The 15,505-nt window shown below is 42.4% G+C and overlaps 1 protein-coding gene across 1 annotated transcript in view; it reads left to right on the forward strand.

Annotated features, from left to right (window-relative positions):
- Nucleotides 1-13,889: 13,889 nt before the first annotated feature.
- Nucleotides 13,890-15,505, forward strand: part of igdcc4 (immunoglobulin superfamily, DCC subclass, member 4) — a 95,861-nt gene continuing 94,245 nt past the window's right edge. Inside the window, 1 exon segment of the mRNA XM_048232173.1 lies at nucleotides 13,890-14,264. Coding sequence (XP_048088130.1) covers nucleotides 14,198-14,264 — 67 coding nt within the window. The 5' untranslated portion in view covers nucleotides 13,890-14,197.

The raw sequence follows: 15,505 nt of genomic DNA on the forward strand, positions 1-15,505 counted from the left end.
TTCAATTCAAGAAAGCTTTATTGGCATGAATGTTTCAGTAACATTATTGCCATAGCTCAATTACACACACACGCATGACATACACATATTATTACATACACAGAAATACATTGAACATAATCTCTCTCTCTCTCCCCCTCTCATTTTCTGCCTCATTGCAGTCATCATATTATGTTTCACTCTCTCTCTCTGACTGTCCCAGTTCTGTCAGACATATTGTCCTAGGTGACTTTAAACCGCCATTCATACCCCCTTCTTCACTGCCCTAATTCTTTGCCATTCTCTCCCTGCCTTACTACGTCTGGTGGGACTAACCCAGGGCTGTATGCAACAGCTAGCTATAGTGGTGATTACCACACTTGTTCCACTACATATGGGGCAGTCGTGGCCTACTGGTTAGGGTTTCAGGCTTGTAACTGGAGGGTTGCCGGTTGAGCAAGGCACCTAACCCCTCACTGCTCCCCGAGCGCCACTGTAGCAAGGCAGCTCACTGCTCCGGGTTAGTGTGTGCTTCATCTCACTATGTGTTCACTAATTCACGGATGGGATAAATGCAGTGACCAAATTCCTCGTAGTATTCTTCGCAAGTATACTTGACCGAGAAACCTGATTTACATTTACATTTTACATGCACGTGTATAAGATGTGTGTTCGAGTATCAATATGATGCAACTATGGGCAAAAGAGGGTGCAGTTCCCTACCAGTCGGTAATCTCCTACAGAGGGCCGCTCAGACATTGGCAGAAGTGTCGTTTGTTATGAGGTTATGTGCCATCAAAATGATTTTGGAAACGTTAAGGTCAAAACTGTTGAGGGTGCCTTTAATACCATGAGCAAGTAGCAAGTTACCACGCAGACCTTCTCAATTGCAATTGAGAGTGGGTCTGGAAAAGGTTCATTGACTTACGACTTCCAGCAAGGGCATAACTAGCAGTAAAATTAAACTTAAATTGATGCATTAAACTCCTACTCAATTCCAAAGAAATACATGTCCATGCCGGGACATGTAATTGGTTAGTGAACTTGGATTCCTGATTGGCTAGCCAAACCTGAGCATCGCCATTGGCTATTCAACCGGAAGCGCTAGAACAGTCTCAAAAGTACTTGCAACTGCAAGAATTTTACTTGTGCGAGTGGCAGAGATTCGTAATGGCAGGTTTAGTACGTTTGGAATATATTTGTAAGTGAAGGACGTATGAGTAATACTGAAAATCGTTTGTGTTATTTTTTTGTTAAAGCAATGGTTCGGAGTGAATTTCACCCAAGGGTCATTTGCACAATGACCGCGAGCCAAACACACCCCCAGAAGTTTTTTTCCCTTTTAAGTTTAATTCGGTATTTTGCACGTTTATTTTTTAAACATTGCGCCCAGGGGTGTGGCAATTAACAACCTTGGGAGAGGCCTGGCACGTTGTCTAACAAATCGCTATCATACACCACCTAAATCTGGTCAGAAGTCAATGGCGAGTTGTTCATATGCTATTTTAAGAGCGCATGTCAACAGTCATATTGGCAGGTGCACGCACCATCCTTCTATCATTCATGAACGCACACCAGCGCACGTCCATGCAAAGCATTACAAATTGCACGATTACAATGGGAAACATAATTAGAATAAAGATATTACGAAATACTGTACATCTCATGATGAGTAGTTATTCACCATCATTTGCACATAATGACGGTTAAAAGTGATTAGGGGAGAGGCGAGAGACACGTATGGAGCAGAGCTGAAGACGCACTGTCACGAGATATAAGCAACTCCTCTGCAGGATAAATGTTGTTTTATTAAGTCATTTGAGCAATATTAGGGTAAGTGTTGCTTTTTCCAGCCTATGTTTTCGATGGTAAGCCATTGTCAGTCAATAGTGAAAGTAACTGCATATAACTGTCTTGTCGTTGACTGATTCCTTGGTGAAGTTAGTTTCACTTTGCCAATGAGTTCAAATAATAGACGAATGCAAATGCGTGAAGGCTATGCTAGGTTTTAGTAAAGCATGGTTTAAGAATGACTATTCCATACGGTCTCGCAAGCAGCCTCCTTCAAATGCGCCGTTGAATGCCAAAATACCGATGCATTTATTTGACATATCGCCTAATATTTAAATCGGGGCCTACAATAAAGCTGCAGTTGGCAAGTCTGACAGATTGAGGGGACTTAGCCATAGAGTTTGTGCCCGTCAGTGCGCACCAGACTGTGATTGACAGTCAGATCTCACACAGCCCTGCTCTGATTGGACCAGAAGAACCGGGAGCTGTGGATTTTTGCAAAACAAATAACATGCTCTAGGTGGAGGTAGAAGTGCGGGGTTTTTTCTAAAAACCGGCTGATTTATGCTGTTCTGTCGGAGCATAGTGTTGGTTTCAGTGAATATGATCAAAAAACTCAGTTAAGTTATGTGCCAGACTCAGGTGGAGGGTAGGAAGAAATGGGGTTAAGATAATTTACAACTGAATCTAGCAGCTGCTCCACTTCTGAGACATCTCATCAGTTCTCATCATCACCAGGGTTCTAAATTAACTTTTTTGATCACCAGCCAATGTGGCTGGTAACTTTCTAAAGTTACTAGCCAATCACAATTTCTACTAGCCAATTTTTTTCTGGTGAAAATAAGAGAAATTATGAGTGCCACTGAATTGATTTGATGTTTTTTGGAGGATCTATCTATCTATCTATATCTTCATCCCCTGCTTCATTCCTCTTCTCGACCCCAGAAGTCTGTCCCAACCACCGCCGCATTTGTGGCACTGGGGCAGCCGTGGCCTACTGGTTAGCGCTTCGGACTTGTAACCGGAGGGTTGCCGGTTCGAATCCCGACCAGTAGGCACGGCTGAATTGCCCTTGAGCAAGACACGTAACCCCTCACTGCTCCCCGAGCATTGCTGTTGTTGCAGGCAGCTCACTGCGTCGGGATTAGTGTGTGCTTCACCACACTGTGAGCTGAGTGTGTTTCACTAATTCACGGATTGGGATAAAAGAGACCAAATTTCCCTCACGGGATCAAAAGAGTGTATATATGTTTAGTCTTAACTTTTTACTGGGGCTGTCAAACGAAAACGTCTCCTTTCTTTCTTTCTCTCTAAAGACTAAAGCTTCTTAAGTGGAAATTAAATACATCATAAATCACAAAATTAATGAGTAACCACAAAGGTAAAAGTAAAACACTTTTATATTATTTAAATGACAATGATGACACAGTAATTTTGTTGCATTTGATGCTGTTTTGTAAATGGTGCACTGTCACTTTAAATCCATTGTGTTCACACATTCTCATAATGATCTTTTTTTTACCAGCTCCATGCAAATATAGCCTATGGCTAGTCCACAAACTCTAACATTGTGTAGCATGTAGCACAATATTAACAATGATAAGCATGATGTTGAGTTGGTATCAACAGCTTTCATTCATTTTGAAATAAAAGCATGTAATGACATGATGCTAGCTAGACATGTTCAGAGTGTGAATTACCCCACCATAATTGTGGGGTACTGCTCCTTCACTTCTTCTATGACCATCATGGTCCACTACCATATCAATTCCCATTGTGATCTCCAAGTGCAACATGTGTTGTGCAACACACATACAAGGTCTAAACAAGGACAAACTGATAATCAGTAGTCTACAGAATATCTCATTGTTATATTATATCTCATTGTTATATTATATCCAAAAGAGAACTGTTTTGATCAACTCTCAAAATTTAGAAGTTAAGTGCACTGAAATACCATTCTAATTACTAGTAAAAGTAATACTTTTACAAGAAGCCTATTGCCTATTTCATGAAATACTGATTTGGTTTATTTTTAGATTTCATAAGACCTTGAGCCGGTAAGACCCAACCCTCTCATATACTGTAATACAAACCAATTTAATAGTCTATGGTAGTCAGTGTCAAATCAACACAATTGCTTGGAGATATGTGAAACCTGAGCAATCTTTAATGTGATTAAGGAGCATACTATGAAAAAACATACTAGCCTACCACAGAAGAACTACAGAGCGGTAACCTACAAGAATCCGATAACCAGAACAAGCTGGGTATCATCAACACTACAGTATCCTACTGTACAAATGAGTCACATACACACATGCACACACACACTTTTCCTTCTCCTCATAGTGTCTCTGTGAATAAAATCAAATCCTAGTTTCATTAAGATAGTATCAGGGTTCAGATGAAACTAATACCAATTTTAATACTAACCAATTAAAAACAAATTCAAATACACACATGTACTATTTAGCCTAGGCTACTTGGCTCTTTTTATGTTTTCACAGGTTTCACTGATGCTATGTAGGCTAGCTACATCAGACCCTCTTGTGCTTAATATAAAAACAACACAGGATCTGTGCCAAATTAATTTCAAAAGGGCACAATAATTTATTCAAGATAAAATGAGAATGGACACCTAGGCTATGGACTGGAGTTCATGTCCTTGGAAATGACAATAGATTTTACCTCACCACAATGTAAAATAATAATAATAAATGATTTAAATAGAGAACTTACCTTGGTATCTAACCAAGGTCTACTTTACTAGACTCAGTGGGTAGTAGCAGGTAAATAGCCGGTAATTAAATGTATGATGACGTGACATGAGCTATGAAAGAACAAAACATGTTAATACATGAAGGTTGTAAAATAGCACCTTTTCAACAAGCTAGACGTCTGCTAGCAACTTACATTTACCCATGCACGTCAGCAGCAAACCGAATTTAAGCTACTGGAGGAATCTACCTAACGTTGACACTTGCTTGAGAAGTTGAAGTCGTTCTCTATCTCTGTTGCTTCTAGTGCCATGGTGGTTAAAAATGGTAACGTTAGGCCTACTAATACACAGGTTTCCCGTTTACCAACAAAACTAGATCTTGTAGAAGAGCCGGGAGGCAGAAGACGCTTTGGTGGTGGGGTCCACAACGTTATAAACTTAACCTAAATAGTCGGCTGCTGTAAGCTACAATCTGATTTTTTTGTATACCCCTGTTGTCTCAATGATAACAACATCTCATTTCAGACTATATTTCAAAGTTTGACGTTCATTTGGATTATTAATATAACATCGTATTTTATCATTTTTGGCGAAGACATGCATTCCGTTAGGGATATTGAACATATTTAACATTCTCTAACCATCGTGATTTCGAATTGGTGCAGTCACCAAGCCAACTGTAATGCTATTTTTTCACAATATCAGAAAAAATATCTGACCCCCTCAAAACTGATATTTCTGTCTCTTTGGGGGGTACTGGGTCTTCATTGGGGGGTATAGTACCCTCCAGTACCCCCTGTAATTCGAACTATGGACATGTTCTGTTTGCAATTAAAAGTGAATTATGAGCTTGGTAGCCAGCCACCTAGTTAGCTGAGTGGATGCATTTCAATCGGCATATCATATGCTTCATGTAAACAAATTATTGAAGACTTCTAGACTCAACAGTTCCATTACGCAAAGGCAAAGACAACTCTTTATATTCTTGTCCATTATCCAAATCACAGAGTACAGCCTATGTCAAAGTGCCCTGGCTCTGGACCGTTTAACTGGTCAGTATGGGAACCGAATTAATTGGCAATCTCCTCTAACCTCGTCTTTGTTGCTTTCAGTATTTCGTTTTATAAGTTTCTTATATTACAAAGGAGATATCAATTATCATCAACAATGACAAGCCAGCTGGAACCTGCCACTCATTTTCCCTCGGCGTATAAAAAGTCATCACATAGCATTACGGCACAGTGTTCATGGGAAATGTAGGAAGTACTGCCACGGGGATAAATGACCGAGAACAGAGCCTTATGCATCATGCATGTAATGCCTCACGCATCACCGGCCAAACTGGCTAGTAAGTTTTTATTAATACCCGCCAAAATTTATTTTAACCCGCATTTGGCGGGTGTTAATTTAGAACCCTGATCATCACAGCAAAACCTTCTTCACTCAGAGAGAAAGGGGGTCACAGACAAGTGTATGAGAAAGAAAATCAAAACCAGACAAAGACAATAAAGAGATGGCATGGGAAAGTATATATAAATAGACTGTATGTTGAGAGAGACACAGAGAGAGCGCAGAGAGAAAAGAAAACACAAGAAGATGAAAGTGCAAGGAAAAACTATTCCTCCAGGCAGATATATATGGCCACTAAAACCTGCCCAGCTGAAACACTGAGAAAAGGAGAGTGAACAAAGCGCTTCCACATCAAACAGGCCTGGAGATGACTCATGCTTGGAGAGGCAGCTTCACCCCACCCAGCACTCACAGACTGCTGGAAATTAACAGGGTGTTAATGGTGGAGCTTTCTATAGGCGTCTTTTCTGGACCAACACAACAGACAGCAAGTCTCAGATGGTCAGCTGGATAGACAGGCAGACACAACCGCTCCATGAGCGAAGATGATGATTGAGGAACATGAGGAGGAGGAGGAGGATTTAAGATGAGGATGAAGATGATACAGTGTTCAATTACCTTTTTTGAGGGGGAAATAAACTTCAAGTTGTCGTTGCGAAGGCATGACCTTCGTGATTGAGTCTTCTAGGCTTTCAGTGAAGCCACAGATGGAACAAGCACTTGTCAAAGAGGAGGTTAGAACTTAAAGGGACACTAGGCAAGCCTGATGCTTTTTCTCTACGAAACTCCCCCTCGCTCTGTCTGAAGCTCTTTTCCTTTTCTTTGCGTCTTCCGTCAAGGGTTTTCGCTGCTTCTTCGCCGGCTCTGCCATTATATGCACGTTTGCAACAATCTCTAGCGTTTCGTTAGCCTGCCTCTGTGCTGTAAACTGATCCTGCTTCGGTCAGCGGGTAGGATACACCAAACTTGCAAGTGGGATATTCTTCCTAAAGGCAGTAGGGGCGGGCGAGAGAGCCTTCATTCGCCCCGTAATGAGTCATTTAACCATATATCGACTTACGAAGATGATTAATTAACACGAAAACGTTGCCTGGTGTCCCTTTAAAGTATTACACTGTAGGTAGCTTACAGTAGAGCTACATGAGCTCATTTCACATTTCTCAGTGTTTTATGTAAATCTTTCAGTTGCCTTGTGCATGAAGATATTTAACTATTGAAGTCAACAGTATTTTCACCCATCTTTACCATGGGAACCCTTAGTCAAATCATTTTAATATTATGTTAATTTTAATATTATGATAAGACAGTCAATGCTATGGCGGGCCTAGACAAAAGCTATACTGACAAAAATACATCATGTGGAGGGTTCACCTGGAAATGTGACCATGTTAAGGAGAAATGCTAGCAATAAAAGAAACAATGTTAAAGTAACTTATGTTGTTATCATTACCATTATATTATCATATCAAAATTGATTAAGGCGGGGATCACACTAGCCAGGTGCGGCAGGTTTCCTATTGTTCTCTATGGTTCGGCAGCGGAACGGTGGCAACGCTGGAGAGCGTTAAACTTGGTTCAATTTTCAAAGCGCAACGTGAGTGTATTCAAATTTCAGTTAAGGCAAACCGTTTGTGTTACCATAGGAACGAAATACAACTTATTATTGTCTGAACGTTGCGTTATACGCTTGCCGCTGGCCAATGTGATCCCTGCCTAATTGTCCTCATAATCAGCAGAATGACATGTTACCCACACCACTGCATTAAAAGTGTGATTTTCGTCAGTATGCGGCCCTGTAGATTGTCGTGGAAGTTCAGGTTAATGGCTGTTCGCGGCAGTTTGCAGGCAACGCCGAAAACTGCCATGAATTGTCAGAAATTGACGTGGGCCTTGCTTGGCAGTCGTCCGCCCATGACCCCCCTCCTCCTAATTCTAGGGGAGGAGCTTTAACATGTAAATGAAAATGCTGTGAGCTACACAAATGCATTGGATTCAGAACAGAAAGGCTAGCCTACAGTTTGATTAGGCTATACTTCACGTTACTTGGATGTATGTGGATGTGAATCATAAACAACGCGCCTGCGATCGTCGGCGCTCATTCCTTCTAGAAGAGGGGACCTTTAAACGAGCACTTCCCTTTGCTTGGAAGAATGGTGAGCGTTGGATCTAGTGCCAGATGAGTGGTTACTTGTCTCGCCAGGAGAATGGACATCTGCTGTCGGGAAGTCAGAGCCGTGGTAGCCAGCCGTAGCCTACCAGGGTTCACTCGGAGACACATAGGCGCTAAAAAAAAAGAACGATGGCTGCTGCCGCTTGTTTGAAGCTGATATCACGTTGGTTTAAGACAGGAAGTTAGAAGTTTCTTAACTGCTTCCTGATGTTGGAATATGCAACATTGTACAAACATGTATGTAAGGGATACCTATGTGATATCTGCAACAGTGGTAGGCTACTGAAAACGGTTTGATATTCTGTTCATTTATAGGACTATAGTAGCTGAACACATAGCCGACAGAAAACACATACCGTCAAACTCCAAATAATAGCCCGGGCTTTTATTTTCCCAAATCGCCAAACTGCACCGGCTAGTATTGGAGACAGGCGTCTATATGAGACAGGCCTTTAATTTTCCTTTACACAAAACTTTTCCTCTGCAAAGATGGAAAATATTATCGAATTAATTATTTCAAACACACTGAATGTCTACCTATATGACTAGGCTATCTGATGACGGATCATCATTCATTTAGTGTTGAGATGTTGTTCATTGAGTGAGATACAGTAAGATCCAAATAGCATAGCAAGAACAGATGAAACACATTTTAATTAAACGTAATCTACAAAGAGATCGTATCACACTGAAAGCTCATATTTTGTCACTAGCAAATAGCCTATATCGGTCCTTTGTCAAATACAGTTGCATTATCAGCCCTGACCAAAACCGTTCAGGAATTATTTATGCAAAAGTGGAATGTGCTTAATGTTTCATTCTCCCTCCTTTTCAGCACAAATAAAACAGCATGAGAGAGCATGAATCATATTGTTTCTCCCGTTTTGTATTTGCCAAATTTGACAACAGTCTACAATCAAATCATAGCCTACTTCCAGGCGCATGGGAACATATTTTTGACCAGGGGTGCTGAATAACAAAATAATCATGGATGTCCGACGATTTCTCCCCCAGCATACGATTCGAATTTAGACAGCTAAATACGCCATTTCACCGCCGTGTATGAGTAGGTCTAAGAGTGAGAAGTTTTATAATGCCCTGGGCAGCCACATTCCACTGCAACTATGCGCAGCACTTGCCACTCCGACTCATCAATAAAAACTGTGCGCGCACACACCAGTCCCATAGAAGCACACTTGACTTTACATCATTAACCTATTTCAGTAGGTTATATAGCCAGAGAATGTCCGTAGACGGGCTCTGATATAGCCTAGTCTAAGGTAAATTCCTTTTCTGACTTCTTTCTCTTTATCGCCATGGCATTTAGAATAAAGAATAACGTTTGCGAACCGTTCTGGTTTTGTTGCCAGCATAAAAACAAGCTTACCATCGGCCTATCCGCAAATTTTAAACACAAGGGATGAATTTAACAATGACTAAGTCGGACACATAGGCATAGTTCATATTGGAAAAAAAGTTATACAATTTGGAACTCTAGCTTTTCCCGACCGCAGTCTTTTAATGCCATCTAATCATAACGTGCGCAGTCTGCGCCATACTTAAGCCCAAATCACACCCAAGATTCGCAACGAGATGAGCAGCAACTTGATGCAACATTCTAAAACCTTGCAACTGTGACCAGACATGTGAATGCTTTGCGACGGATTGTAACGACGTGCAACATCTAATTCACACTGCTATAACCTCCTTTCTGTAACGGTTTCGTATCAATGCAAATCTTTAAACAGACGATCTGACGGGTTTTAGAAGATTAAATACAACCCGAAACTAAAAAACAGACCAGGCCTCTACTGGAGACCGGCCTTTAACCCAAACCTGTAGCCACGCCAGGCGTCTCTTAGGGACTCGGCGATTATTTGAAGTTTTACAGTAGGCTACTTTTGAATTGGTGTGCTATGCGAGCATAACTCGAATGCTACACTTCAGTGAAACTTGAAACAATTCCGGCATAATTGCTTTGAACGTTTCAGTCTCTCGTCCCCCATTCCTGCTTTATATGTCCCGGTCAGCCAGAAAGGACGAGTGAAACAAAATGCTCGTTTGAACGTGAACGGTTTTGTTTAGAGCTGAAAAGGCAATTGTGTTTGACAGAGGGTTTGACAATGAAATTGTGTTTGACAGATGTAAATTGCTAGTGACAAAATATTAGCTTTCAGTTTGGCACGATGTCTTTGTAAATTAGCCTATGTTTAATTAAAAAGTGGTTCATTCTTCCTGCTTCTCCCTACAACCAGACAGTGTTGCAAATTGTGTGTTTCCGTCACTCTGTCTGTTTCGTTGCTCTGATTGGTTTTTGGCCTCTCTTATTGCGTCCGAGGCATTTTGATCGGCGTCCGTTTGGACGCCCTTTGGAAATGGGCTGTGAACGAACCTTCCCCAGACCCACTCTCAGTTACGACTGAGAAGGGTCTGGTTTTAACCGGGCTAAGGCGCTACCGGAGCAATGGTAAGATTTAAAGAATACTATGCTTTCATTCTGCTGTAGGCTATAATGAAATAGATAGGCTACGTTAATAGATACCGATCTTAACTGTACATTTTGTTTTCACAACTTTGCCTCTTAATGGGGTCGTGACCACCTCTTTGCTCGGAGCTGTCTGCAAGTCATTCAAGCAATTAGGTAAACTCCAGGTTGCTGTCCATAGAGGACCGGTTGGCTGCTCTGGAGTCAAATCTGTGCGGGAGAGACAAACTTTAAGAAGACGGGTGCACAATCCCAAGCTTGCGGTAAGAATATGTTCGATTACTGCTAGCTAAGCTAAAAGTTCCCTAGCCTAAAACCAAGGGCCCTATCATGACATTCTAAAGTGCATCGTCACTCGTCAAAAGTCTATTCAAATTTAGTAGGATGTCCAGTTCACATTGGGAGGGGTTTTCAGTTATCAAGCGAGAAGCATGGCGCAACAAGGTGTTCCTAGGTTTTTTAATCAGTCATATGGTTGTGTTTGGGGCATAACATCTTAAACCAATGAGAATGACATCTTTCATTCCCTTAACCGGCGCAAAGCGCGATATGTCAAATAAATGCATCGGTATTTTGGCATTCAACGGCGCATTTGAAGGAGGCTGCTTGCGAGACCGTATGGAATAGTCATTCTTAAACCATGCTTTACTAAAACCTAGCCTTCACGCATTTGCACTCGTCTATTATTTGAACTTTCACTATTGACTGACAATGAGTTACCACCGAAAACATAGGCTGGAAAAAGCAACACTTACCTTATTGCTCAAATGACTGAATAAAACAACATTTATCCTGCAGAGGAGTTGCTTATATCTCGTGACAGTGTGTCTTCAGCTGTGCTCCATACGTGTCTCTCTCCTCTCCCCTAATCACTTTTAACAGTCATTACCAATTTGCAAATGATGGTGAATAACTACTCATCATGAGATGTACAGTATTTCATAATATCTTTATTCTAATTATGTTTCCCATTGTAATCGTGCAATTTGTAATGCTTTGCATGGACGTGCGCTCATGAATGATAGAAGGATGGTGCGTGCACCTGCCAATATGACTGTTGACATGCACTCTTAAAATAGCATATGAACAACTCGCCATTGACTTCTGACTGGTTAGAGGCAACTCCGAAGTACAGAGCCACACACCATAGGCATCTGCAAAACGGGCCTGCCTCAGAAAGAACCGCCAGTTACAGCCCCGAGGCGGCCAGTTCACGGAGTTGTAGCTTTTGGGCTGCTCGTGAGCTACCCATATGTTGTGTGGGGAGATCCTCGCTTTGCACATGTGTGTTTGTTTTAATAAAGCTCTTTCTTTGCATAAACGTGTTCCTGGCAAATGTTCCTTTCCTCTATAAATTAATGTCCTTGATGTTAATGATAGTATAGGTTAACAATGACATGAATATACAGCATAATGACATATAATAGGAATATATATATATATATATATATTTTTTTTTTATTATTGGGGTTTACATTTATTATGAGCCAGGGTGAGACCAATAGTGACAGATTTGCCAACCAATCATGGTTTCCAATACTGAGTAAGGATATTCAAGCGAGGCCGGGCCAGACGCGGTTTCGCTGCATTCATATGCTAATTAGAGCCATTAGCACTCTGCGAGCTCTCCACATTTGTCATAGTATGGTTCCGACAATTTGTGGCACAGACAAACATGACATTCGCGGGTTGCAAATTGTCGGCAACTGCCGAAAATGAGGGAGATCTCCGGGCGTTTACAGGGACGAAAATCACACTTTTCATGCAGTGCACCAGACCTGCTCCCTCCCTGTGAGCCCCTGTTAATCATGAAGCTATGCTTGCAGTGCTCTTCATCCATCCTATTAGGGTCCGGCATCCAGCCACATCCCACTTCCCATCTGGGAAGACTGTGGGATGCAGCAGCATTATATCCTAGTATATCATATCATATTGTATTATATCATATCATATTGTATTGTATCACATTATATTATATGCATCATATATCATAGACAGGGGAGGCTTGCTAGAGTTCTCTCTCTCTCTCTCCCTCTCTCTCTTTCTCAGTGCATGAGCTCAATGTGGATGGAACACCTAAGCCAAACATCTGAATTTTGAATCCACCAATCACATTTCTCACAGAGAGGATTCAAATATTTTCAGAAATACAGCTTTGAAACTCATCGGTTATGCCGCACAGCAAGACTGCCTATCACAACTGATACAGAACAGACTTTTGCCAGCTGTTGGGATTTTCTCTAAAATAGCCCTGCCACTAGTAACCCACTGACAGTTAGGTTGTGAACATGCCCCAGGCTGCCAAATACCAATAGACCCTTTCAACAAGGTAAACAAAAACAATGCTTGAACGTTCTATTTGGGCCCCAATCTACTTCCTCTGCATTAAGATAACATATGGAATGTTAAAACGGAAGCCTTGTGGGGCCAACTATGATGCTGATAATGGAACTCTCTTGAAAGGGTCCATACTACCAACATACTGTACATGCATAGCCAATGATATTTGCAACAATGGGTTGATATTTAGTCATTTTATTATAAAAGCCTACAGATCATAGGACTAGCGCCTCCTTTATCTTTATCCAAGAACACAATATATGGGGTGTTAGGGATGCTGCAAAACACACACGCACGCACGCAGGTACCCACACACGCCCCATGCGCACACACACAGACACACATACACACACAGGTAGGGTGCTCTGGTATGCAGAGCAGGGGCATGTTGGGACGGTGGCAGGCCGATAGCGTGGGGGTTCACACACTCCGACAACCAAGGGGAGGTGTGAGAAAGAGAATCTGTCATTCAGTCACCTGAAGGTCACACACACACACACACACAGAGGACACATACTCACCTGTCACTTAGCCTGCACGTGCAATGCTGAAAACTACCATGGAAAAACGCTTGAACCTACAATTTAAAGAAAAAAGATCCACTTGTTTCATTTATTTCATGCTGTTCCGTGTTATTGCCTATAGATTTTCCAACATTATTATATATTTATGATAGCCCGTTATAAACACAGTTACTCCATTGTAATACAAAATCAGAGTAGGCAATGTTGAGTGGAATATTCAAAAGTCGATGGAGTTCGTGTGTTTCCACACCGCCGGCTAGTAGGCTATTGATGCACCGGAGAAGGGCTGCTTTAGCTGGGCCAGGTCACTGCAGGAGACGCGGGCTGAAATGTAGCACATGTCTGGTGCTGGGGTCTCCGGGCTACATTGTTGGCTCGCGGCGGTAGCCGCTATCTGCTACAAACTGGCAAGTAGCTTCAAAACCAAGGAAAGGGGTGTGTGTCTGTCAGTTATTATGTTGGCAACGGTTAAGGCGTCTCCGGGGAACAGAACACTAGCAGCGTGCGTAGACTATGCATGTGTGCATATGTGTCTGCGTGCATGCGAGCATGCGAGCGACCGTGTGTGAGCGAGCGCGCGTGTATGTGTCGGGTAGCCAACACACTCTTCACATTCGCTCACAACATGGCGATGAAGCGCCGACCGACCGCACGACGCCTCTCTCCCCTGTCGCTACAGTGTTGTACCTAGGGAAAGCGGGTGCTCCTCTGACATGACATTACAGCCGGTGCAATAATTTGAAGGACGTTTATCCGGATTCCATTATATGCCTGCTTAAAGCTAGCTGGCTCTAGAAAACCCCACGCAACGCGCTTTTGGAAATCAAAGGCTTTTCATGGCGGTGGAGGATCTCTGGATTTTCTGTCTACTTTTACTGGGGTTCTGCGCTCTGTCTGTCCAAGGTAAGGGGGCGAAAGACTTTTCAGCTCTAGCTAGCATTATGTGCTCCTGTTTACTTGTCAAGTTTTGAGTCTTTCAGCCTCATTTGTCTGGGATGGAACATGTGGGGTTCGGTTTGTAAAGGATAGCTCAGTGGTGTGTGTCATTTTGCACCTTGCAGGCTACTGTGCATCCAGAGCTACCAGCCCATAACTGTTTTCCCTTTACATCGATGTACCAGTAAAATTATACACTTACGCGCCGTTTGATAATCCACCACCTTTGGAGTGTTGACTTTCCGCTCATGTTGCAACAAAGTAGCAGAGTGGACCCTGTTAAACATTTGGGAAATCGTACACCACAACAGATAGACACAAGTTATACAGAGTGCTAAAATGTGAGGCAAACTTGACAAGTTCTGCAAGTTGTATTTGATACTTTGGTCTGGACTAAGTCTTCTATTGGCTGGAACTTCAGAGAGGTCGAGTTAGAAGGCTGGTAGCCTTAGCTTTTGCAACGGCACAGTTTGCACAGGAGACAGAGGGTCAACATAGGGATTCTTTTCATAACCGAAGTAGTACAGATATGAACTGCATTAGCCTAACGATAGTCTGAGCTACTTTACCAACCAACCTATGTGTCTGTGCAATATATGTATCTAAGGTATTGACGTTGCTGATCTGAAGTTACTCATCGGCTTTTAAGTGTTTTCACTGTTACAGCTGCGCTGCGCAAGGCTAAAACAGTGACAGCAATATTGGATGTTTTGATTGGCAAATTAAACGTTTTTGCCGGTCAGTTGCTTGCAGGATGAACGCTGAATTAGTTAACACCAGTGTGTAACTCTTACGTGAGGACAAAGTAGTTTTTATCATGCACATTGTTTAGATCGTGGTTCGCTGTTGACAGCTTAGAGATGTCGGCAGCCTGGCTGTAATTCAGCTGTTTGTAGGCTACGCTGAACGGGGAACCTGCCACACTGAAATGGGTTGCTCGGCCATTCGGCAGTGACTTACTTGGGACGTTGGGGTGGGGGAGTTCGGACAGAGTCGGGGAGAGTCGGGTAATGTCGTGGATAGGGAGCCAGTCAGGGAAGGGAAGAACCAGCAGATTTGCATGACAAAGAACGCCGCTACAGCACACACATGGCATCCGGGGACGCGTCCCATTCATTCTGTTGGATTTGACACGTTACAGAGTCCCCTTCTGATTCTTCATTTAAAAGGATCAGTTCCTCCCCCGTTTCCTCCGATTTCCTTAATCC

This window comes from Alosa alosa, chromosome 21, assembly GCF_017589495.1.
Source record: "Alosa alosa isolate M-15738 ecotype Scorff River chromosome 21, AALO_Geno_1.1, whole genome shotgun sequence".
Classification (NCBI taxonomy): domain Eukaryota; kingdom Metazoa; phylum Chordata; class Actinopteri; order Clupeiformes; family Clupeidae; genus Alosa; species Alosa alosa.